This window comes from Bombus fervidus, chromosome 6 (genome assembly GCF_041682495.2).
Source record: "Bombus fervidus isolate BK054 chromosome 6, iyBomFerv1, whole genome shotgun sequence".
Taxonomy (NCBI): Eukaryota; Metazoa; Arthropoda; class Insecta; order Hymenoptera; family Apidae; genus Bombus; species Bombus fervidus.
The window spans coordinates 6,233,735-6,260,280 of record NC_091522.1 but is presented as its reverse complement, the minus strand read 5'-3'; the positions used below and the strand labels follow the sequence as shown (position 1 = coordinate 6,260,280).

At 34.1% G+C, this 26,546-nt stretch overlaps 1 protein-coding gene across 7 annotated transcripts in view; it reads left to right on the top strand.

The window, feature by feature from the left end:
- Positions 1 to 26,546, top strand: part of LOC139988428 (rho guanine nucleotide exchange factor 17) — a 67,429-nt gene that overhangs the window by 30,046 nt on the left and 10,837 nt on the right. For all 7 annotated transcript variants that reach the window (XM_072005860.1, XM_072005859.1, XM_072005858.1 and 4 more), the window contains exons 7-14: positions 982 to 1,285; positions 2,188 to 2,488; positions 16,538 to 16,615; positions 22,666 to 22,743; positions 23,711 to 23,815; positions 24,169 to 24,285; positions 24,905 to 25,191; positions 26,365 to 26,502. In XM_072005860.1, coding sequence (XP_071861961.1) covers positions 982 to 1,285; positions 2,188 to 2,488; positions 16,538 to 16,615; positions 22,666 to 22,743; positions 23,711 to 23,815; positions 24,169 to 24,285; positions 24,905 to 25,191; positions 26,365 to 26,502 — 1,408 coding nt within the window. The remainder of the gene's footprint in view (positions 1 to 981; positions 1,286 to 2,187; positions 2,489 to 16,537; positions 16,616 to 22,665; positions 22,744 to 23,710; positions 23,816 to 24,168; positions 24,286 to 24,904; positions 25,192 to 26,364; positions 26,503 to 26,546) is intronic.

Below are 26,546 nucleotides of genomic sequence, written 5' to 3'. Positions count from 1 at the left end.
CTGGAGTTCGCCAATCCAAGTAAATATCACGCTCATACGTTGACCTATCACGACAATTGTTAACTCGACTTGATTTTATATTTTTTTGTACGAGGAAGAAGAAGGTTGAGAGAAGTTGGAAGAAACGGGGTGTACGTTTGTTTCTAGCGCAATCTTTTCGGAATATTGTTCTTTCTGTTTATTGAATAAGTAGACTTCCGTTAGTTCTGAGTCATTAAACCAACTGACTAGTGATTATTTTCTAACCTTTATCTGACCGTTGTTTTCCAACTACGTTATTTATCATTGTGTTCACTTTCTGTATTGAAGGTTAAATTCGGGTAAAACTTGATCGCCTTTTCAGCTTATAATCGGAGATTAGAAACATTTTTTCTACATTGGATGATCTTGTCTGTAGTCAGTCCTTCAAATGATCCGAACATGAAATGAAGCTTTTTTCAGAAGTCTCAGATACTGTTAAATTTTTCAAATGTAATCTCTTGTAAAAAATAATGCAAAACAGGAGTTTGATGTAACCTACACAGAGTACTAATTTATTTACTCATATAAATTTAAAATTATCGAAAAATTATCATTATAAAATTCTGTGATTCCTAGCTAAATTATAAATCCACTATACATATTCTAATTAATTTTTTTCTAGATATTTGATATTTTTTGCTAGGAATGTATCAATATGTCTGATTAACGTAAATCCAATCTTGCTTCGTGTTTTTAAATACAGCCGCAAATTTATGTACCAACCGTTGGCTATAAAACGGTTTTCAGCATAAAATTAGCATAAACAAATATTAGCCACGCAGTCATTGCGTACCTAGTCCAAGAAATGTTTCGTTCATAAGCAAGAAAATCCAGATACAATAATTTAATCGCCTAATGTCCATTTACTAAAAATATTGAAAGAAACCAATTCATTTAATGCTTTCATTAACACTATTCCCCCGAATTAATGATTTAAACGAAGTTAATCATTTCCTACAGAAAATAGACTGGAACCGCACGAAGTGATAATAACACCCCCACCTGAGGAGCCACGGTTGAGTCAAGCTAGCGAAGGTAGCGAGGCGGCAAGCGAGGCACCCTCTGAAGCGTCATCGCCATCGGGCAAAACTAGAAGGTACCGAGGGGATACCAGTAAAAGGAGAAAGGGCGTGTACATAACCCAATGGCCAGAGTCCTTGGACACCGACAGGAACAAGCTGTCAGCTCAGAGCAGCGAGGAAAGAGACGAGCCACCTGCGACGCCTAGCGACCTCTCCGACTGCGAGGGCCACACGCCTAGAAGGTAACATGAGAACGACCGCTGATATATCGGAATAGAATGCAAATAGACCCGAAGCGCCTGCTTACGGATACGATTTAAGAGCAGAAAATTGCCAGAGGTTCGAATGTTTGCTTAAAGGTACCCTCTTTGTCTAACACTTGTTCGAGTATCGTTATCGCATTCCAGGTTAGAATTGAATGAATGAGAATAAGGGATGAGCTTTGGAGAACAAACAGGAGTTTTGGCAATTTCACGTGACACATTAGCTAATATTAAATTAGATCTTATATAGATTGCATAGGAGTAAATTTTCTATAATTATAAAATTAGGCAAATTAGAGAAGGAAATGTTAACTCGTCACTGAAATTTCTAATTTACTAGATGTAATTATTTATGAATATTTTCTTTTAATCGGCCTAATTAGAATCAATTTCTCTTTTAATTCTATGTATTTTGAAAATATTCTACATTTAATGAGACTTGAGGAGAATTATTTCCCGTTCAAAGTACTGCCTGTGCCAAACGTATTCGTTAAACAAATTTTATAATGGTCAATAGGAAGCGTTTCATTTTTAAAATAGGTACAAAATTCATTGTTATGAAGGACGAGCTTTTTTACAACGATTATGAAGTTATGCAATAATTTGCAAAGAGTTATTGAAAGAAACGGTGCATACATTAAAGAAACGCGGATATTATAGATATGTCTTTCAATTTTTCTTAAATTTTGCTATGAACTCTTCAAACAAGCCAATAATATTCTATTAATCCTTTATAATAATATACCGACAAAAGAAATTATAGCAACCTAATAGCCTTTACAAAACTTACGTTGAAACGTATTATTAAACGTATTATTTAACGAAATGCAACCTGTTTTCTAATTTTATTTTTAATTTTAATTTCGTTCTCATCTGTCCAGATATAGTAAAAGACCTCTCCGTGGTCCTTACGGGCAAATGCTGGAGGCAGAGATGGCGAAACCGCGAACTGCTGATATCTCTCTCGAGGAAGGTCTACGTCCACGTAGAAAAGTTTCCGAGAATCTCTCGTACAACGCAAGCTCGAATAACAGCGGTTCAGAGCCACCCACGCCCTGCCATCATAGAACCACTTCCAGCCCGAGCAAACTTGAAGGCCTTCCGGGACCAAGTCCCGAACTCCTCGCGGAACTACTTCGAGGATCTTCAGAGAGGGTGGCACGTGCACCGGCGCATCGAAACGTGAGTACTATTAAATTTAATATGCGTTACTTGAACGCACGGTATGCTTGAACGAGGGAGAAATCGGAGAAACTGAATAAGAGAACAAAGATAGATAGGTGAATGAAGTCGAGGATAATTTAATGCAAGGCAAGTCAAATTCTGAACCATTAGTTGAATGAAGATAAATAAGCATATCCCGTGGATCGTAGAACCGAGTAGCTGTGCAACCTTTATTATCCGAAGCTTCATTATTTGAACATTATTCGAGTCTGTTTGAACGGTTCTACTGTTCAAATGGTTTTTCTTGTATGAAATTCTGCTCTATGTTGAAATTCGACTTAACTATGAGAGATCGAGAATGGACGATTTTAGTGAATAAATGTAATAAATGTTAAATTAGTGAATATACAAAGAGTTTCAAGATTTATAGTAATTGCTGAGAAAAATAAAATTTGTTTAATCAAAAATTCATGATATTTCATGTCTGTTGTGTGGTAGGTTCTTGAACTCGTCTCAAGAACCGCTTTCATATAATTAGACTACGGATGTTTGTGCACATATGGGAAATTCAAATGTGGGAAAATATACATAATCTACATAATATGTAAAATTATACAAAATATGCAAAGTAAAATTGTAATACTTAGAGGCGGAACAAATTTTTATTTAAATTTTACTTCATTCATTTTCATTAAAATATGATAATCAAAATAGTTAGAAGATTTCCATTATAAATGATTCTATCACATCAATCAGGTGAAAGAGTCTTGCAGGATTCATATGTTATTTGTACGTTATTGTAATAAAGGCATCATTTAAAAAAGCAGTAATTGAAAAAGCGTACAAACAAAAGAAGTAGACATAAAAGTTAAAATAATACGAGAAACGATCCTTTAATTGTCTTAAGTAGCACATGAATTCGCACGAGTCTACATGTAATATAACAAAGATGATAGGTATTATATTAAAAAGATATTTATTGTGTATAAAAAATAGCAAAACATTATCTCTCTTATTTACCTCATAAATTTGCTACGACTCAAATTCATCATGACTGAAACGTTAGGAATTACTTATCCTGAGCAGCCCAGATACATTGTATGCATATGTATGTGTACGTACTCCGGGAGTTAATTGAAATTCATCTTCAACAAGTATTCCATTTAACAAGTCTGAAAAGAAATATTTGTTAAATTGGATTTCCCGTTGTTCGATTTCGAAAATAACACTATTACGCGAATAATAATCCCATTTCATGTAAAACTTACTCATGAATGAGACGACGATGTAATGAAAGGCTAATCGGTGGATCAATTAACAAGCGAAACACTAAAAGCAAAAGGATTAGAAGCCAATGTTATTGAGCGAGTTAAGAACACTGCAATTGATGTTGTCGTGGCGTCGTATCTCTGACGGTCTCTTCAATGATCTTCCTCGTCGCTTGTAACATCTAGCGAAGAATTTTCAAACGAAGCAATGAAGTACGTCGCTTGTCCCGCTTCAAATTGGTTCGCGCGACGAATAGTATATCGATCGTTCGTCCGACTTTGCTTTTGATCTTTGAAACGTGAAACATTGAGAAGTGGTAGGTGTTCGCGCTGAAGTTCATTTGAACAGTGTTTGAAAGAGTTGAATTGTAAGAAATGAAGGGTAAATAGTGTGACTTTCAATTTTTATGTGAGATTATGGTGATTGGGTATTTTAAATATTCAAATTGCTAATCTTGATTTTAAATATTATATACTTCTTAAGATATTAGTGATTCGTGTCTCATTGCGTTAAAACACACGTGAGATATGTTTAATCCTTCAACTTACTCGTAGTTCTATAATGCAGTGAAACAACATTGAATTTATAATGGGGTATTTATGTCTCACTATTACAACACTATACAAATAGTGTTCATTCAATGTGTTATGTCAATAACTCTATCATCTCAATTCTCAGCAGTGAAGCTTTAAATACACGAATATGTATTACGAATAATTTTCACAAAGAAATATTGATTTTTAGACTCAAATTAATTATTCGAACATTTTGCTCTCTTCTTATCAGATAAAGAAAATAGTTAAAGGAAAATAGTAAGAAAGTTGGAAGCTTTGGATGAGAAACGAGTCTCTCAGACTCTAAATGGATCAATACCGCACTTTTAAATTTCTTTCAAACTTCATTTTTAAATTTTATTACTTAACAGTATGTATATATGATTTGTGTTCATCTTCTTGGAAAACAGATGACTTGCTTCCACAAGTTTATATGTATATCGCAAGAAGGTGATATAAATAATCAGAAATTCCAAAGAAATTTGTAAAAATGTTTGTAACGTCATATCACATTTTCTTTACTTTTTACTTTTTGGAGGTGATATTATTTTTTACTAGTTCGGAAGTTGTACGTTCTAGAAATTATTATTTATAGAGTTTGAATAATAGATTGAAAGCGAAAGTAGGAAGGAAGTATGTTAATGAAAACATTCAGAGAAAGTCATGTTCATATTATTTTTTGATACATATGGGCATCGTTGCATAATATAAAGTATCTAAAAGCTTGTATAATTATAGCGAATTACTTGTGAACTGTAATTATCGGTGATTAAGACCGTGATTAGACGAGCATTTATTAGCAAGTAGAACACCTATAAGCGTGTCGAATTACACATAAAATATGCAAAATGTACATACATTCATCATCGATATGCAAATTCTATCGTAATTTACTTAATATGCAACAACTACAATTATTATGATTACTTTCATACATTCTTATATACATGTATTCTTATTTAAAATTCACAAACATCAATAATTTTTATGATTGCTAGACACAATTTGGATTCCATTCGTTGGGTGCTGTCAGAAAATATTTACTTTTTTTATTTTCTCACTTATTTACGGACAGAAATACTTTTCTTTAGTTTGTTCAACGATAAGCAATTTTTGGAGTAAATTTTATTTATCGATGTGAATCCTTTCTCGCCATATTCAAATATTTAAAGATCTGTATGTCATATTATTAAATTGTTTTATGTAGTACAATAATTATTTATTTATCGACGAAATTGAAATATATAATCTGATATTATGTGATAGGAAAAAGGAAATATGAAGTATTACGTTAAAGAAAAACTTACTCTAAAATTGAAGAAATGATACAATGTCGGAATCCTTTTCCTTCTGGAAACGGCTTTTTCCCGAAATACTCGAACAGTGCTAGTCGAAGCATTGTTAAATGTACCAGTGCTAAGTGTAACAGTGTGAACAGTATACATAGAATGATTCGAGACAGACGACTCCAGGTTAGTCGCTGAAACGTAATCTAATAATAATGTTCGGTCATATTTCTGGGATGAGTTGTTGGTGGTTTGGCCAGTGCACTCGAGGTTAGCGTAGTGTCCCCTTGATTCTGGCACGGCGGGGGCGTGCACGAGTGGATATTCCTGGCCTTAGGTGTACCTGGGGACTGATCGGCCTCTACCAGCACACACTGTGCCGACGGAATCTGCCGGCTAGCGCGCGGGCATTTTTACGCAACCCGACCTTGCTCGGATACACATCGACACGTTTAACATGTGCGTGCCGTGTAAGCGGGCAAGTTCGTCCCTGCTTTTGTGGTGAAACGTCGCTTTTATGGTCTCAACAAGCAAAGGGATGTTCGGTCGATGCTCTTTCGTTAATTAAAATTTACTTCATGACCAGCAGCGTTTCCCTTTGAACATTTTTTGGAAGGCAAATTTTTAGGACAGATGTGCACTGTGTATCGTTAAAGAGACGTAATGTCGCTAATAAATTCAATGTGTCAGCTCGAAAGATGAGTCATTGTAGTGAGTTTGATAATTCGATCAGTATAATGTAATGTAACGTTAATTCTTTGCAATTTCATTTAAAACTTTTGATAAAAGAGCATACATCTTATGAGAGAATCTAATAATAACGCGTTTGAAAAGAGACAAAAATAAATTGCTGTCTTTTCGAAACAAGCATTCCTTATTTTTTAATATGACCAGTATTAACGATACAGATAAACGAATGATTCGCACGTGAGCGGAAATTAGTCACGAACGAAGGAAATACGCTTTGCCAGACTCTGAAAGAAAACACAATCATGTGTGACATGGAACAGGTAACGTTTGTCAAGATTTTCCCACGAAAACTTTCAGGAAACCCGAGTAATCGTTGTAACAAGAAACTCAAAGAGATTCTTTGATAGTATTTTGAGTTAAGTTGAATCACGTTCGAAAGTATAATTTCCATTTATTATTACGATATCCTGTACGTTAAACGTATCGGAACGTTTACGAGGGTGAGATATTTTAATACACGAGGCGAATGGAAATTTTTAGGTATCAAAGTGAAAAAGAGAAAAGACGTATGGTTGACGCTTCGTGAAAATAACGCTTGTTCGGAGGTACATGAAATATGGCAGCGTTATTATGTGCGAACGCATAGAATTTCTAGTGGAAATATCGCTAAGAAAACATATAAACTAAAACCCGGTTGAAAATAGCAGAGCTCAAGATAAATAAGGATATTTTCAGATCGGTTCTTTATCTATTTTCTGATGTCATCGATTTTCGGTCGGTATGTATTACGTAGATTCCCAGGATTTTATGAATGAATCGCGAAACTTACAATGCCAGAGCATCATGACGTCCGCGGTGACGTCGGTGCCCACGTAGATTCTTGAATAATTTATGGCAACCCTCCGTCTTTATCACTTCACGCAGTCGCTGAAAATCTATTTTTCTTTTCGTTTTCGACACTTAATCTCGCGCGTTTGATATTTTATATTAATACCCCGGTTTGAGATATGTTTAACATGTGTCGAAGCAATAAAATTAGTTATAGTTATAGGTAGGATGTCTCAGAGTAACGTGATCAAATATTTTTTATCGCTTTAAGTATAACATAGCGGATTGATACTATCTCGATTTGTAATAAGATTTACTGTTATCAGAAATACATTATAATTTACGAATGTCATAAAATTTATTTTATGTAATTTATTATTTGTTTTTCATGAAATTTGTTACCATTAAGTAACAAAATTTATCATTGTTAGTATTTCGTAACTTATGATCTGCAGAAAGTTTTATCAATAATATTAACATTGGAAATCATATTTATTCATGAAATTTGTAAACATCAACGCATAAATTAATAAATTAATCGCAAAGAAGCCGAATAATATATGGATTTAATATCAATTTGCTGTAAAGTTCAACCGCAAATAATCGTTATATAACGATTTCTAAACAAGTGCTTGCAGCATGTGTAATTTAGACACGAACACGCGACATATAATGACTTTCATGGAGGAAGTTTGAATGTGCAAAAGTTCATATATTGAGGCTATTGAATGAGCAACCTGCAATCCGTATGGGAACGAGGCGAATGAAAAGCAGACTGCAGCGAGGGCGTTCGACAAACTCGAATAAAATAGTGGAAAATTTCGTGACTGAGACGCTGCCTCAGCTGTCCAGACTAAACAACCATCCTCGAAATAAATATAGGGCATGAGACATTAAAAAGTATAAAATAATTCACGGTTCCGTACCACATTTCGCAATGAATGAACGAGTAATAGCTCTCATCGATGGTTTACTGTTACTTTTTCATGGTAAACTATATTCTGTAGTTCTACTTTAAATCATGCTTCAAAAATATCTTGATGTCAAAGGAATCTATTAACAGTAGACAAAACGATTCTTATAGAGAGAAATGAGTTGCTCTTGGTAGACGTCCTATGGAGATAGACAACCGTGTGTTAATTCAGTTTGGTGCAGGTGCATACTTCCGGTGTCATCAAATGAACTTGTTGCGGACACGTGCAAATAGAATTCCGCCTATAGCATTGCTAAATTGCATTCTCTTATAAAATAGTACAGAATTAAACATTTTAAAGTGATAAACACTTATTTATTCTTTAAGGTTGTTTTCTTAAATTAATATGAAGGTATATGTTATATTCTTTGTTAATAATTTAGTGATATATTTTAATAATGATAAAAATTTCTTTGGTACAATGAAATTTGAAGAAATAATTCTTTTATTAATTTACATAATTAGTAAAAGAGTCGTGGTATATTTTTACAAAATGTTTATACAATTAACAATGGAATTTACGTAATATAATATAAATTCATATGTCATACTATAAAAATGATCTTCAATAACTTTCAGTTAATAACATAAATTTATTCTATTATATAGAGTAATTAATTAACAATGACAATGTATTATTGGATACAAAGAATACTATACTTCTCCCTAACATTTCTCCATGCAATCTTTTCCTTCCTCTAAACTTCAAGTAACGAATTCCACATTGCTAGATTGTAATAACCATAACAATTCCCGACTAGACAGACACGAATCAACAAATATCATCAAAATCAAATATCAAGCACAAGTATGATATACGTACCATAAAATACCATCGCAAAAATCAATATAACCAAATCATGACCATGACTTTCTTCCTACGTCATGAAAATATATTGATAATGGTTCTCCGTCTGATACAACAAAACAGGAACGTGCGTTTCGCTAACGTTCAATCGAAAGTCATATAGAGTATCGACGAGGTCGGGAAATCATGAACCGGGGGCTTTGGTGGTTTCGCGGAAACGCGATTGTTATGGCGATCAAGCTGTTTAACTGTGGCGACGGTACAAGGTCGTCTAGAGCTTGCCTTCCCGGAACAAGGTCGCGGCGCAGCAAAAGCTCCTCGAACAGGATGAACAGGATACATGGGTGCGCGCGTGTAATCCACGTGAGAGAGTGCGCCGGCGTTCTGGAAGCGAAACATCTGCCTCTCTTGCTCCGCATAGCGGTCGCTATTCTGTTGGGCATCGATCAGCCTGGTCGTGGTTGTGCGGCGGGTCGCCAGTTTCAGGCGTAACGCCGTGTCTCGCTGCCGCATCGCGAGAAAGCTCCGACACTGAGCAAGAGAAGAGCTTTGCACTCGGTTCGTCCGGCTCGTCGTCCGTGTCACGTGCGAATCTTCGATCGAGATCGGCCAGTAGAATGCGGCTCGCAGTGCGAACAAGCGTCGTGGATCGCGATTCGAGAGTACAATCTTGAAATAGAGGAGTACAGACGTGATACACGAGAGTACTTTGACGTGACGTGACCGTTTGCTGAGGTTTTTTCGGTGGCCAGGCTGAATCCAGCCTTCGTTAAATCGTCCCGTGTCACGTGTGAGTCTCTTGAGAATCGTGTCGTTGAGAATGGTAATCGAAGAGAGCTGTTTGGTAGAGAACTAGTGCGGTCGTGTTCGATGATTAGAGTTAGGAATGACGATTGATTGAGCCCCTGGCTGATGACGTTGGTTTGGTTTGATTTATGGAGAGGTTTTTTTGCTTCGTTTGGTATGATGTAGTTGATGATACACAATAGATGGTGTATGGTTAGCGAGAAGAGTAATAGCATGTCGAATAGAGCGTTTGAATTTCTATGGAGATTACTTAGAGATGAAAGTTGGATGATTAATAGGTAATCTTTGATAACGGGAGAATTTTATGAGCTTGATAAAACGTTGCCGGTTACAGCTAGAACTAATATTACGCGAGCGGTGTAACTGCATATTTGCTAGTACATCACGTAAGCTCGGCTACCTTCTATTTATTCTCGATTCTATTCGCAACGTCGTGTACCACTTGCGTCTCATAATCTGAGGAACGAGCAAAATAATCATATCGATCTTAACGTTCGCGGGTTCTAGCGGTCTAGAGTTAAATCGTTCGATATGGTTGTACCGTTTAATTGGGTATAAAGTGAAACGTCTAACCGTCGATCTTAATTGTCTCGAATTAATCATGCAATAATGTAATCACAGTTAGTCACGGTGTTAATCGAACTCGTGAAATTTGACGGTATTTGATAAATAAAGTTCGTTATCCTCGTATTATGCGTTTGAAAATTATCACGCGAAAGTCACGACAGAAGCAGGAAATCATATTTAATCCCTTTAACTGGCAGTCAGCAGAAATAATATAACTTGTACTAGACCAGTGATCCTGATTGTTGACAAAGGTCAAGGGTCAATCTTTGGCTTCGTGTTGCTGTTCCTGCTTCTAGACAGGATTAACGCGTAGATCCTTCAGAATACTAAAATTCGTATTATCGTCTGATTTCACTGAACAATTCCTGGAACTGATAATATTGACTAGCGAATACAGTACACGAAGTTGTTTAGAATGTATAATAAAATTAATGGATCAATATAATTACGATCGTGTTGCTTTATAATATAAAATGCTTATCTTTGTCTGTCTTAAATTCTTTTCATTTCTTGAATTATATAAATATTTCATATAATTATAATATAATTATTTTCTGTATTTTATATGATATATTATTTTTTTTACGGTTACTGTAAAAATGCGTGATGTGGTAGATTCTACGATGTTGAACAAACAGCGGAACGGTAACGCAAACGATGGCATGCAAGGCAATAAAAAGGTCAAAGAGTGCGCTTCAGCTTCCCTGTCTCTTAGAAAAGCTCCTTAGTTCTAAGCTGTTCTCCCGTGGAGCTGTCGTTTAATGTCACACGAGTAGAAGGAGATCTATGCAATAAATAAAAATTGTTTCTCTGATATTATACAATTTCATCCGTTCTTCTGAATTAAAGTTAAAATTATATATATAATATAAACTATGACATCGAAAAATATGCAACAAATAAAGCAAATATACAGTAAAAAAAATATATAGCAGTTTCCTAAATCAATTAATTTGCCTTTTGTTATTTTTATTTTTATTTTTTTTATTCACTATTAATAGTATAAAAAATTTCATCCCTTCGAGTACTTAAAAAAATCTATCTCTTTTTATCTTTTACATGTAGAATAGAAAATGCATTAGATATTAGGGTTCCCATTAATCTAATCGATCTATCAGATCGTAAATTGACTTCTGCTGCTGCGATAATAACGGGAATCATAAGACGTATCGACAGAAACATACCGTATTGGAATTCTCGAATTCCATCGAGGAAGAAACGCGCGTTGTACTGAATACGAGGGCCATAGACGCAGCCTTGCATCGACATTTGTCAATCTGTTCTCGCAACGTCACGTTTCTCTATTAGGGTCTAATTTCACGTGAAAACGCATTCCAGTTCTAGGATTTCCAAGGACCCCTTATCATTAAACTAATATCGGTGTTCTACTTTCCCAACCATTCGTCCGTCTTGCTTCTGTTCGTGGAAATATTATTGAATTATTGATCAGGGATACCGGTAGAATTCCACTTTTCACTCGTCACACGGAACGATAACGAAGTTTGCAGTGGTTTCAGAGTGGTTTAAAAAGTGATTAAAATTAACGATCAGTCGAAGAATCAATGGTCATAAGAAAATCTGAGAATAATTTTAATCAATTAAAAATTGTTTCCATTTCCGTTTTAATCTCAATTCTAATTATAATTTTCTATTTACATGCATACATAAACATGAAATTTTGATTACACGTAAATTAAAAATATTGTGAAATCAAATAATAGCTGGAAGTATCGTAATAATTTAGCATTATAAAAATATCATATTCACTGAGCTTTACCCTTCAATATGTTCACATAAAATCACTTCAAATACAATTTTTATCTTAATTAATTTCTTTACTCGAGTGCTTTTAAATTAGTTACAGTTAAATTTGTATCTTTGATTACAAGTTTTATATGATATTTATAATATTCATTCATCTTTGATATTTATCATATCACAAAAGAATGAACTACAATTTTTAAAATAAACTTGAAAATTGTAACTTCGTCCTGTCGATCAACAAAGATACGAAAATCAGATTTTAGGGACCGCTCGAATCTCGAATGTAATCGGTTCGGTAATCGTACGGAATGGCGTGTTTCTCGGTGGAAAGAAGGACAAGCGTGAAAGAGCGAATAAGACAGAAAGGGGAGCTTGCAAGCTCACGAGGGGGGCCCTGAGTCAGCTAGCTAAATATAACGCGGCGTGGAAGAACGGTGGTACATGCACGACGTGTTCGACATATGATCATCCCTGCTCGAAGTGTGAAAGCTCTACGTGGAAACGCCAAAACTTGCCGGACGTACGGTCCGAGCTTTTAAAGTGGCACTGCTGAATCACTTTATAAGCGAAATGCTCGAACAGACGTGAAATAAACTTTTGTTCACGAGATTTAATCATTTTCGTATCATACGAATATCATAAAATATCCATTACTATTACACTATTATTTACAGATATCACTTTTTTAAATTTCATAACACTATATTGGAATTGTTTCGTTTTATTTCGATACAAATCTTTTGCGATTTTTTTTTTTTTCGCTTAAAATTCGGTTGCTGATTCTCACTTGCAACAGTTATTATAACTTTCCAATGATTAATCCTTTCTATTAATAGTTCCTGGTGTTACGTCGTTAAGAAAACGTTATTCAGATAAAAACTGCGTTAGCATAGAACGAACGACGCTTGTGGCTGATAAGGGGGAACTTCTGATCGAAGAAAACCTCCGTTTCTCCCGTCGTCACCTTTTCCTATATTATAACTCTTTCGTGTTTGTAACTGGATATAACTTTTACACGATTTGCGATATTTTTAGTGGGGCACGGGTGCAGTAGGCAAACGAGATCACGGTGTATATACTGCTGAAATGTCCTATCTAGCATTCTTTCATTTTTTCAGTTATATTGAAATATTTGACATTGCCATATTTTTCTACCATTTAAGTAAGGTTGTATTGTACAGGATGAAAAAAAACAATGATTAAATACTTTAAACTGTTTTGCATTTTGAAACTGATCCTCTAAATATTTTTAAAATATTTAAAAAAATTGTAAATAAAACTCGTTAGTCTTATTGATTATACTTTTAGTTTTCATAAAACTCTGTCAACTTATCCGCTATGTTTAATAACCGACAGGTTACTTTCATACTCAATTATGTCGTCTTAAAATCCTCCTATTTAATCATAAACTGACACTATAATCAGAAAATCAATAAAAATATACTTGTCATATTTTTCTTCTTCCATCTACATACTATCTTCTACTGAACATTTCAAAATGAATCCCTTCTTTTAGCTCTCTAGATAACGAACAATCTATCTGAAACTTAATCAAAGACGTCAACAAAATCAAATGGACATTTTCTAAAACCAGTGAATAATATATATATAGATCATATCTTTGATCGACTCTCCAGATCATTAGACCTATCGACGGAGAAAATCTCGCAAATTAGACAAACTCACGATTGCGAAGTGTGATAGACGATTGGTAAACAATCGACATGGGACTCGAATGTGGGGAGCCGGATTGATACGCGATTAGGGAGTTTAAAATATATCAAGGGACTAGCAAAGGCGGTAGAAGAGGATGACGATGAATGCTGATCGCAAACTCATCAGCCAGCCGTCGGTGGACAGCGAAAGTAACGAACGTGTCAGCACAGACCGCGTGGGTAGCTTTCCTTTTCATGCTTACATGAATCCAACCACCTATATGTGCACACACAACCGATCATATTGTACACGCATTGTAACCATCGTGTTCATTACGTTGTTTTGACCGATACCAATATTTTTTCCCGCCCATTTGGCATCGATTATAGCGCACGAATACGAAATTTTGCCGGGCAAACTAATTAATGAACGGCTCGAAAAACCGGCGTATTTTCCGTTCCATCTGCCTCGTTTCCTGTGTCTGTGAAATTGCGCTCCATTGTTTCGTGGAAACTGCGTAGGAAGTTGTATAATCTGTAACGCAGAAGACAAAGGAAAAAGAATTTTTTTTATTTTATCCAGATATAAATCGAACGATGTGAGGAATAATCTGTCTGAATAGAAGTTCGTTTTCAGAGGAATTCTTGTAAAAGCATTTAAGAGAATAATTTAAGTGAATGTAGTAATAGATTATGTAATTAGCTTATGAATGGAGACGTTTTCATTATGTATTTGGGATTTGATGAGGATCATAGTTTTGTGTGATACGGTTTTAATATATTAAGCATACAGAAATGACTTCTTTTTTATAGATTTTAGAATAGACTTTTGTTTGTGTTGTTTCTCAATAAATTTTTCTTACAAATATTGGACTAAGATTACAACTGCCATGCTGTGATATTCGATTGTAATTGAACGTTATCAAATATTCGTTTATTGTGGGATTTCACTTTAATTCACGTGTAATTATTTCCCCTCAATATGAAGAGCTATTCTTTTCTAGTTATTGTAGTTATTATAGTTTTTCGAGTTATCTAAAATAATAGCAGGTAAAATAATAGAGGTATAATAAGAATATACTTAAAAAGGATACCTGCAAACTTCCTATGTTAATATAAAAACGACTGCGGAAATGGAAAAAATCGAACACCTGGGCGAGACTTGAACCATGATTATGTCATAATGGTCGATCACGATTGTCTAAGCCCAGGCCATAAGATTATTTGTTGCGTCTTATGCGTTATGCAACCAAGAATAGTTTTTCTCGTAATCAGTGTCATGCCGATGTCAGTAAACACGTGAGCGTCCGCGCGTGCTCGTACAGTACGTGGGCACGTGCGATCTTTATCACGAGACAACGGGATTTGATGCTCTCGAAACAGTTGATTGTTCAGGATATTCTAGAACAATGGAACAATCGAAAAGAATTTGATTTGTATTAATATCAAAATAATTAGGAGAATTTTAAAAATATCTCTCCTTAAATCTGAGTACTTATCGACTGTTTAAATCATTTATTATATCATTTTATAATTAATAATATTAAAATACGCGTTTTTTTCCATATAATAAGCCTATCTTGTCTTTTTTACCTCAAAAGTAATCATTTATTTAGTATTATTTTACAGTAACGTCTGATCAAATAAGATGATATATCATTAAAATAATTATTTTCCAAATATTTTATTTTAATAATGCCTAAGCTCGACTAGTAATGTTATTACTTCAGTTTCATAAATATTTAATAGGAGACTGAACATCGTCAAGGTTCTTAACCTGATTTTTAAAATATCTACATGAATTCTTACGTCAATAATTTTATCTATTATAAATTCCGTTTAAGATTCGTTATTTAAGTACCATTATAATTTTGCACAAATGTTTGCAAAAATAATAAATCAGATTCAAAAGTCGGTGATGAATGAGAATACCTTCTGGCACGTTAGATTTTTGTTACCATTGGAATCTTTCGAATGTAGGTCGTGTCGAATGAGAATTACATTCTGACATTTCGCTAGCAATGCAGTTAGCCTCTTCAGAGGTCAAGTGACACGCTGATATTGACCTCTGAAGGAGCTAAATGCATTGCTGGTGAAACGTCGCGATATATGTATTTCCTATTGAATACAGCTTACACCTAAATACCATAAATTGTAATAAGTATGTAAACTCAGGTCAGCTATATAAAGGATTCTCTTTAACTATTTGAAAGGAAATGTTTCTTTTAAAGCTTATTTAACGCCTAGTTCTTTTATTCTTAGCTATATTATAATTGCAATACTTTATATACAATTACATGATTTTTAACGATGTGGTCACATAATCGGAACAATTATGTTCGAAGTTCGCTTATTAATTTGCTTTGATCTTGCCACTATCGAATGTTTACCGAATAAATAAGACATTCTTTACACAATTATAACTACATCTGTTGTTAGATTAAATCGAATGTAAATGTTATCGATACTGCGTCAGTTATTATTTCTCCAACAAGATTGCGGGTTAAGAAAACCGATATTCCAATGAATTCCAAACAACGTGAAAATAAAAATATCTGTAACATTATTGGAAATCATTGCTTCTTAGTTTGATTTTAAATAGGTTTGCCCAAACCTGAGTGAGTTATGAAACATTTATATTCTAAATGACTCTTGTATTATTCTGGTGATTTATAGAGTACGAATCTTTGCATGTTTACACGTTTCCTTTTGTCTTTCTTTACAAAGATATTATTAGGCTATATATACTCATTCTTTTAATATTTTTGTACATAGAATTGCTTAGTTATTTTTATTAATGGTTAATGAGCTTGATATTTACAAAATGTTGTTTCATAACATTGTAATTATTAATTTTGTTTTTCAGGATACGAGAACTCACGTAGTCGTGGAATTATACGATACGGAGCGATCGTACGTGGAAGCACTGCAAATACTAGTCAATGTGAGTAGATCAATATTTTAATAAAGCTTACAAATCAATGCAATTTCACTGTGTAATATAACGCTGCACGTTCTTGAAATTTCATTCGAATTTATGCTTTCGTTGAAGTTCTATCCACTCCATACGTATCTTCCCCTACATTCTGTCACTAAATGCAATATTTATGTGTGAATGCAATGAAACCCATAATCGTTATTTAAGGAAATATTTTGAAAGTCCCATTTCTTAATGATAACGTTATAAATCGAATTAATCGTAATACTTGAAACTTAATAATAACGTGCAACATCATGTTTTTCCAATTAATATCAATTTACTATCATAATGACAATATACGGTGCCAAAATATTCGAATAATGAGGAAATATGAAAGATGAAAGCATATGGGAAAATGACGAAAATGTTAAATTTTAGGCAGTTACTAAAATTATTAGTGCTCAAAATGAAAATCACCTACGTGGGAAGTGCATGATAAGTTATGATTTGTTTATATTCCGATTTTGATAGCAACTTATTTATTCAGTGACAATTTGTGAAGACAATATTTCTAAAATATTTATGATATTTATTTATGTTTAATACCAAGGCTAAATAGAAAGAGAATTTTGTGACCATAAAAAATGGTTGACGCGACCTTAAATACAATAAAATAAAATAAAAACAAGGAGAATTTTGTTAAAATAAAATCGATTATCAGTATCATAAATATTAAGATTTTTTCCTGAGAAAGGCCAAAAATGTAATTTCTCATATTTTCTGTGCTCATTCAACGTAGTTTCTTGAAATTCTTTTCTCGTAAAGTGGTCATTATATATCGCAACCAAAGGATGTAAAACAGTATGTCGAAACAATCATAGATCACCCTCGTCTTGATTTCCGTCTTGTTTTTTCTTCCGGTAAGGAACATCGGTATGCATGTCGACTGGGAGATGTGCTTTCCGAAAGTTCTTCGAACATCGTATCCGCGACCTTGTTTCTCGTAAACAAACTCGTTGCCCGTTTATTTGCTTCATTCGAGCAAGGATTCCACTCGACTGATCTACTTCGTGAAAAGCTTCTCGTTAAGTTATGCAGCCTCGTATCTCCGGCTTGTTGTTTCCATTAAATGTGCCATCCAAATTAATAGCGCTTCCTAAAAAATTCTCAAAATGACAAACTCACCAAGTTCCTACATTGTAACGCTTTTAGTTTTTTAACTTTTAAAAAATATATATTATGTGTACACTGTACATCGTTACGCCTTAAAATTTTCCGTGAACTCATAAATAATCGCAGTTTACCGATAAATAATGTAAAAGTAAATATCAAGTAACATTGATACATAAGTATGATAGATACAAAATTACCAAGATCTTTACCTGTGCTAACAAAAGACTAATTAGTTCCCCTAACGCAGCAATTCTTTACTTGCATTTCATCGAAAATGGCGTCAGTTTCGTCGAAAAGGTTAAAGGTAAGAGTTGGAAGGAAAAAAGAGATTGCGAACAACGTTTCGTTTTATTAAATTTCCACGAAAACGATATTTCCTCTCGTTACCCTATATTTACACAAAAAGAAACAATTCTCGTTACAACTTCATAACTCTTTTTTCTCTGCACAGCCGAGGATCCGAATTTTTCCGTTTCATTGCTCCGAGCAAAAGAAACTTCGCGCCATTTCAGGAAACTCGAGTGCAGGAGAAGCTCGTCCATCGTTTCCTCGTCGTTTGACATTTAAAGAAGCTGCAAGTGTTTCGAGTTTCGTTCTAGTATTCGCATTCGAAGGCTGCCGAATCGATAAATAATGCTTGCAATTAGTCATTCGTAATTACAACGCAGTCTATTTGCGACACGATACAATCATAGAAGGACGAGCATTTCTCATAAACAACGCTAGGCGTAAATGGTCCGTAACCTTCGCGGCCCTGCGTCGTAGCACGTGTTCTGTGTTTAATAACTGATCCTTGATGGTGGCAAACGTGATTTCCAGATTTATTTGCGCGTATCGATATGTCAGTTGCGGCAACTATTTTACGATCGCTATACCGATGCAACCAGAACGCTTCTCAGAAGCTCCGTATATTTTAGACGAATATAGTGATGGAAAATGGAGAATTGCGGGAATATTCAATCTGTTCTCCTGTATTGGTTCTACGCTGCCAGTTCTACGTTGATTGAATAAATAAGGGATGGATCGAAGCGATGCGAAGGATCGTAGTTGTCGACAGATGTGTGTTGTTCCGTATTTCATGATATTATATCGGTTTATTTTTGAAACGTAAAATATTGCGCAAATATTGGTTACACAGTTTTGATAATATTTCTTTCTTATTTCTTTTCTTTTTTCCATGTCTTGTTGCGTTCTTATTCTTTGAAAACATTTTTTGGAATGTTTTAAAGAAGCGTTGGTGCAGTTTAATTTTAAATTAATAATTTTTAAGTATTAAAGAATCTTAAAAACTTGTCGTTTATTAAATATCCTTTTTATTGTTATATATATACTATCTTTTTAATAATTACGTTTAAGAACATGACGAAAATATTGGTTTTAATATTATCGCCTGCAGATTTATACTCAATATCCATTGTTAGAAGTACAAATACTCAATGACTCATACCGAACCAATATATTAATTCAATTTGCACATCGATGAATCGTGTTAGTCGCTCAGTCTGTCTTAATGTGCGCCTATTTTCGAATCGCATACGCAAATCTGCAAACGTTACTGTGTCCAGACATTTACGGATCCAGATAGTTGCTCGTAAAGAATTCGATGGATAAACGCTGTCGAATATCATTATCGAACATAGAAACGATAAAAATACGATTTCTTTCTATCGAACGTGGCCATCGATTCGAATGTTAATATCGCGACGAATAATTGAAACAACGTTTGGTTTCTAACAGTTTATTTATTTTTCGCGATCCAGTTTATCGCGAGGGGATGAAATTTATTTTCACCAGGATTATTAAATTCTACCTTTTCATACACAAGCGGTCAATCGTAACCGGCAAATTGTAATAACCGATCATCCACGTGTTACAAAATGAAATCGACGATGGAACGTGTGCGGGATTGCACATTGAACACTTAGTGCAATACCTTCGTTAGTTCGATAAATGAAAAATAAATAAAAGCTTCCGTTTCAATGCTATACCTTTGAGTTTTTTATTTATTAAATAATGACTACAAATCTATGTTTTCTTTAGACATGACCTAAACTCTACTTAAACATGATCAAAGTTAAAAGATACATGTGTCTTTTTTTAAAAGCAAATAATTCATCATCAACGTTAAATCTCACTGTTTTGTTCTTCTCTTTTTCTTTTTCGAATAAAAAAACACGATTGTCACGAAACATCTAATCGATGTCAATAACAATGCTGTTTGGCAAACATTTTCGAATTTTTCTCAAAGCCTGAAATCGATGTATCAGATCAAAAATACAATTTCTAAAGATTCTACGTTTTTTCAAAAAGAGATTTTTCTCGTAAGACTCGACACATATAATTTTGGATATTTCACTAACAATTAATTTTTTTAATTAAAAATGAAAACACCCATGTAACGCATAGGAGACGATTTCCATCGCAAGATTTTTTCGACAAATTCACCAGAAGAATTCGAATTCCGCAACACCCGTCCGCGTATATCATGAAACGTTTGATTGTCATATTTTATAAACAGTACGGTCCACGATGATTGTTGTTCGAGCTGAACGATTATTTAGCAATGGCCTTGGTGCTGGTTACCAACGATTTTTCATGTTGCCGCTTCGTCTTAGAAAAATAATAGAAAGGTATCCATCAGGAAAGCACAAATAAACCGGGCTTACATTGTAAGTGTGTTTCGATCGTGATAAGAATCAATGCTAATTCATCCCCCTACGTCAAGCTTACGATGAAAATGCCCTATTATTAATGTGAGATTTACTCGACGAGTTAGAGAAATTTTAATTTATATTTCTCTGCGTCTTTGAGATTCTTTTCAAGATCACATCTTTTCTCGTATCATGTTTCCTTCTTTTGTATAGAAATTTCTTATTTCAACCTAGATATGCCTATCTAGGATTCTCGCGTTAAAAACGATGGCCATACTATTACAACTGTTGACCAACTTCCATGGCATGGATCTAACACAGATAGCTATCACAGATAAATTGAGGTTCATGATTAAAAAATGGCAAACCTTGATCGAAGCTAACGTCGATGTGAAAACCACTGATGGCTATCTCCTCAGAGTTTTCTCCATTGGTTTCACTAACAAAGATCAACTGAGCACCAGGGGAACGTATTACTTACTTACAGTTCCCCGCATAGTACTTTATCAAGAACATCTGTGCGATTTGTTAACTGATGAACAACGAAATCAGTATATTGTTGATATTAGAAATGACAGTAAAAACATTAAGACTTCCGGGCTCCTAGACAATGAAACGAAAAATGAAATAGAAGCATTAAACTGTTTAACACAACGATCTTTAGGACGCGCAACAGATGACACCACAATGAACGCGCAAGAATAGCCGAAATCACGTGATATTCGCTTTTTGCATGTATAATATCTGCATGAATGGTGAAAAATAGAGATTACGGTACGAGAATTTGGAAACCCTGGGTCTCTTAGTTTGTAGCTGGCTAAGTTAACCACTACGCCACCGTCGCCTCGCGTCGTCGTCCGTTGATATCCCTGTTCCACAATCCTCTTTTCGGTCTGGAAGTTCCCGTGCCACGTATCAACATGGTAATTAAGAACAGTACAACGTATGATATCAGTGCTCAACGCTAACAATATCAACATAATTTCCATCGTAATTGAATCCGTTACTTGGGAACTTCAACTTGTGTCATTTTAATAAATTCCATTATCTTCCATATAATGGAATTAATACATAACTTTTCAATATAATATCCTCTATAAATTCTGTATAAAGCCGCACTAAATTTCATTGGCAATTAATTTTTTAAGTGCTCACTAGAATAAGTAAATACGATTAAAAAGAGTCTACTCTCTTTATTACGAAAATTGCTTGTAACTGCTTTAAATAATATAGAATTTTGTAATCAAACATATAATTATAGATGTGTAATAATTTCTTTTTTTTATTTAGTTTTTTTTCTTAATATTTTTTGTGTGATAAACCAATATATTAACGTTGAAACGAACGATATTTTTAAAACAGGAGCACAGATTTATTTAACTTTATGATTCATAGCATATTACAGACATTTCTTTACTTATACGCACTTAAATCTCGAAATTAAAACTTTTCCACCGAAGATCGATCGAAGGAGCATACTTGACACTTTCCCAACACGTCGTATATTACATTAAAATCCATTAAACCTTTTCATCCAGCCTAATCCCGAGAGCCATTAGCATACGAGTCGCTAAAAATATCCTCAACACAGCTATCCACTCTCCGAAAGTTAAACATCCGCGGAGCACCTTAGATCCAATTCATCACGTCGTTCGAGCTTCCCGATCGATTCTTCTGCCTCTTTTTGTTCTGGGTCCAGACTGTTCCATGATTCGACGCGTCTTAATGTAACCCGACAAACGGTGCTCGTTATTTATTCACGTTCAAAATAAAGGTTTCCGTTTTACTGCCATACGTTGCGTAAGTCTACGAAAGTTCGTTTCGATCTATTGAATAGAAATCGATTTTTCGATGCAAACGGATGGAACTGTTATTATCATATAGTTAATTGTCTCGTATTAAATAAAAGAGATCATATAATATTTCTTTATAATATTCCCTTGATATTACAATATGGTATTCCTTTGATATAATTACTTTGCCCCACTTGATTGCTGAAATGTCGCATTATGGGTTATGTTTGATTCAATAGACTTACGTCTGTCACCTCATTATTGGTATTGCAAATCTGCTATGTTAATGAATATTGGCTAAAAAGAGAAAAAAAGGAGACTACAACTTCAATCGAAATCAATATAAAACTGCTTGCTTAAATATTTTATCGAATAAATATGTTTCAGAATTTTTAATCAAGAAATAGACAATTATTATACTGTACATAAAATTAATTAAAATTTGATTTTGTTTTAGAAATACCTACAACCATTAAAGAGCCCCGAAAATGCAGGTTTGGTGGACGCAGCGACGGTGGACGAAATCTTCTATCAGGTAAATTACTAATTTACAGTTTAAAGTTTACACTAAAGAATAAATACGATGTTTTCTAAAGTCATAATTAAAGCAAATCATTTGGATTTAATTCACAAAGATAAATTTTCGAATCCTATGCTAAATATCAAATCGAGAAATTTATTCATAGATTCCATAATTGTTTAAATATAATATCATAATAAATAGATGTTGAGCTAATTGTATAACACACCAGAATTTGAATATTTGAAGATATTAATAGAACAGTAATCCTGTGCGGAAATATTATGATAAGAATAAGAACGTCCGACCATATTCGATCATATCCGATCATCCGTGTCATTCTACTTACAATAAATTCCGTGAAACTCAAAGGCTATAGAATTCGCACGAATAGAAAAAGATGATAAAAGAAACTATACGAAATTGAAATCTGTACGCGTAAATTCCTTTAACACGGTGTACCCGATCGATGTTTGACCACCACGACTTTCCAATTAACTTGTTAAACCGTTGGACAAGCGTGCACTTTCCAACCTTTGACTTACAATCTCTGTGACGGAAAGAACAATTGTTAATTATTTCTTAATTGTTAGAACATGAACGTGAAAGGATAATACGATGCTACGGTGTAACAAAACAAATAGGATACTTTGCTATTAAACGCTAACAACGTGAATCGTACAACTACTAGCCCTGTCAGATACAACGTTGTATTCCAAATTACGAGATAATAAACGTTTATTATAGTTCTATCAAGAGGAATGAAATTACGCGTGGTGTGGTTTGTTCAAACGACAGTCACGTTTTACAGCATGAAGCGGCGGACTGAAACTTCGTTATAACTGAATATCAAGAGTTCGATGGAACCCCTATATTACTATCTTTGAAATTTAATATGTCACGTAACTTCCCGTCTTTAATATCTTGTGTCGGAAATGTTAGGGTGAGTTGGGAAAAGAAAGTTTGTACGTTCGTGTTTCAGATTCCTTCTATTCTCAACCATCACGAAGTGTTCCTGGAGGAGTTACGTAAAAGACTGGATACTTGGGAGCTTAAGCAGACGATTGGTGATGTTTTCCTCGATGTGGTATGTTTTCTCATTAAACACATCACCATTTTGTTCAACTAAAATTTTAATTCGTTGTTATGCTTCTTCTGACTCATATTATTTTACCTATCTTCTTAAAAGGTATATATTGTATTGAGTTTCTTGGAATGTTCCTCAAAAAGAATGTTTCTGAAGAAAAATTGCCAGGAAAGTTCCTGAAAAAAGAAACGAAATTTTAATCTATTCCATTCTATAAAATTACATTCAAGTTGTTTACGATGGACATTTTTCGAAGAACCGAATGCAATGACCATTCTAATTCGATTACGCGCGTTGTATATCAGAGATTATCTTTCCACTTGTTAATTCATTATTCGCTGTCTTTTCTGTAGTTCACCAAGGCAGTCGTCCTGGAGACGTACACGCTTTTCCTTGATAATTGGAAGTCCGCGAGGAAGGCGATAAAAACGACTTGCCAAGCGAAACCGGCATTCGCGCGATTCCTCGAGGTATATCAACTATTCTTTTTCATTTTCTCTCTTCCTGTTAACATTTTTATTTTCTCTATTGTTAATACAGTAGCTTTACCTTCATTATATTTTCCTCCTCCTTCCCCGCATAAATTCCTTAAATTCAAGGAAACGAACGTGCAGTCATGCAAATTTGCGTCTGAATATTTAACCATAAAATTCTTCCACGTTTTTCTTTTTTATGTATTTGTGCAAAATGCACATAGTATGCAAAAGTACGTAAAATATCCAAGAGATACCATATACTATTGAATCGTTATAATATTTTGTGGATAAAACAAATTTTTGCTTAGATTTTATCGTTTTAACTGTGTTCATAAAAGTTTGAATTTGCGCAGATATTTACAGTCTAATTATAATATTTTCCTATTTTCACACATTTCAAATTGCCCGCTTTACACACTTCCTTCTTTTTCTCAAAACTGTAAACCTTTATGTACTCAATAAAACTAACTTAGACAGTTTGACAAGAAATATTCAACTATGTAATTCTTCAATATCCTTTATATTTTCAATATTCTTCCATATACTATATTTCTCTATTTCGTTTATACTAATCTGATAAAATTTGGTAATTGGTCCTTTTTCTACACGATAGGCAATGGAACGGGAGCACAAAGGAAAACTTGGGCTAGATCAGTTATTGATCAAACCTGTGCAGAAGATACCACGTTACGAGTTACTGATTCAGAGGTTGTTGAAGCACACCGATACCACGCATCCGGATTTCGAGTTGCTCCAAGCTGCTCAGAAGGAAGTGCACGAATTGGTCGTAAAGATCAATTGCACGGAAAGGGAGTCTCTCGAGTGGGAGCAACAGCAAAGTACATTGAGGGAGGTACAGGCGCTCGTCGAAGGACTCGCTGGTATCGTGACGAACGACAGGTGAACTTACTTTCTTTTATGATGTATGTTTGTTTATGATCAGACACATTTTGGGGGAAAATTGAGTGAATTAGAGATAAATTGTTTGATAAATCTGTTAATATTGAGGAGGCTGCGATCCTAAAATTTTCTTTCAGAGGGTTTAATCTGTGTTGTAATACCAACTTCTACATGATGTTTTGTTCTTTGACAAATACGATTTATAATTACCAAACAAGGTATAAATAGTTCCTTCTAACACAGACTGAGATATTAATTGATAGTAAGAAGAATGTCAAATATGAACGATTAAATGAATTAATAAAATAACTGTATCATTATTTTATGTTAGCATACATATGTATTTGAAATATAGAAATTTTTCATAGAAATGTAAAACATAATGAGCATATGCAAATACAATAGAGGCAGATATATACAGTTATTATATAACAGCTACTCTTTGCCGACAAGTTTTATATTTAGAAATATTTATAAAATGATTTTGTACGTGCCAGATCAACCACGACCACCATGCAATTAAAAGGAACATATTTTATACAAGAGATAATATTCAATATTTCAAGGGCGTGAAAGCTTCAGAAATATGAAAAAGAAAATATGAAAAATAGGAATCAAAGGAAATCAATTAAATATTACACCTTATTAATAATGTTAGAAATATTGCTTTATTTTCATGAATTTTTCTCTACAAAAATTAATTTCCTACAATTTGTAGAATATACATACGATTTCAATTTAAAACGTCACAATTGAGTTTTATGACCTTTTAAAAATTATCTAAAAATATTCGAATCGTTTCTAAATAAAATATGAAACATATTTTTACGTTTAATATCATAATAGTCAAAGCAACGGTTGAAAAACGGTTGAATGTTTTAAAAACGTGTTCAAAATGTTTTTATACTTAATTTAGATATCATTTATGAACTCATATTTTTACATGATCCGTGAGAAAATAAGGGGGAAAAAGATTGAAAGAAGTTTAACGCACAATAGAGCTTTCATCGAATAGCTGCGCGTAAAACGTTGCACTCGCTTCAGCATTTCACGAACTATTCAAGCTTTAAACGCGTACACCGTATCGATTCCCAATAGCGATGCGTGTTGCGATAGAAATTGCTATGAAAACAAAAAAATTCATCTGAATTGATGCGTCTATTTTTGTCGTAGAGCTTTCGTACGCCACGATCTTGTCACCATAGCCTCGAACCAAGGAACCAGAAAGGAACGTGCCCTATTTTTGTTTTCCGATTTGCTTGTTATCACCAGTATCAAGAGGAGAAGCGGGACAATCAGAAAACCATCGACGTGAGTGTGTAATTGATTTGTTCAAATTGTTTAGAAAAATCTAA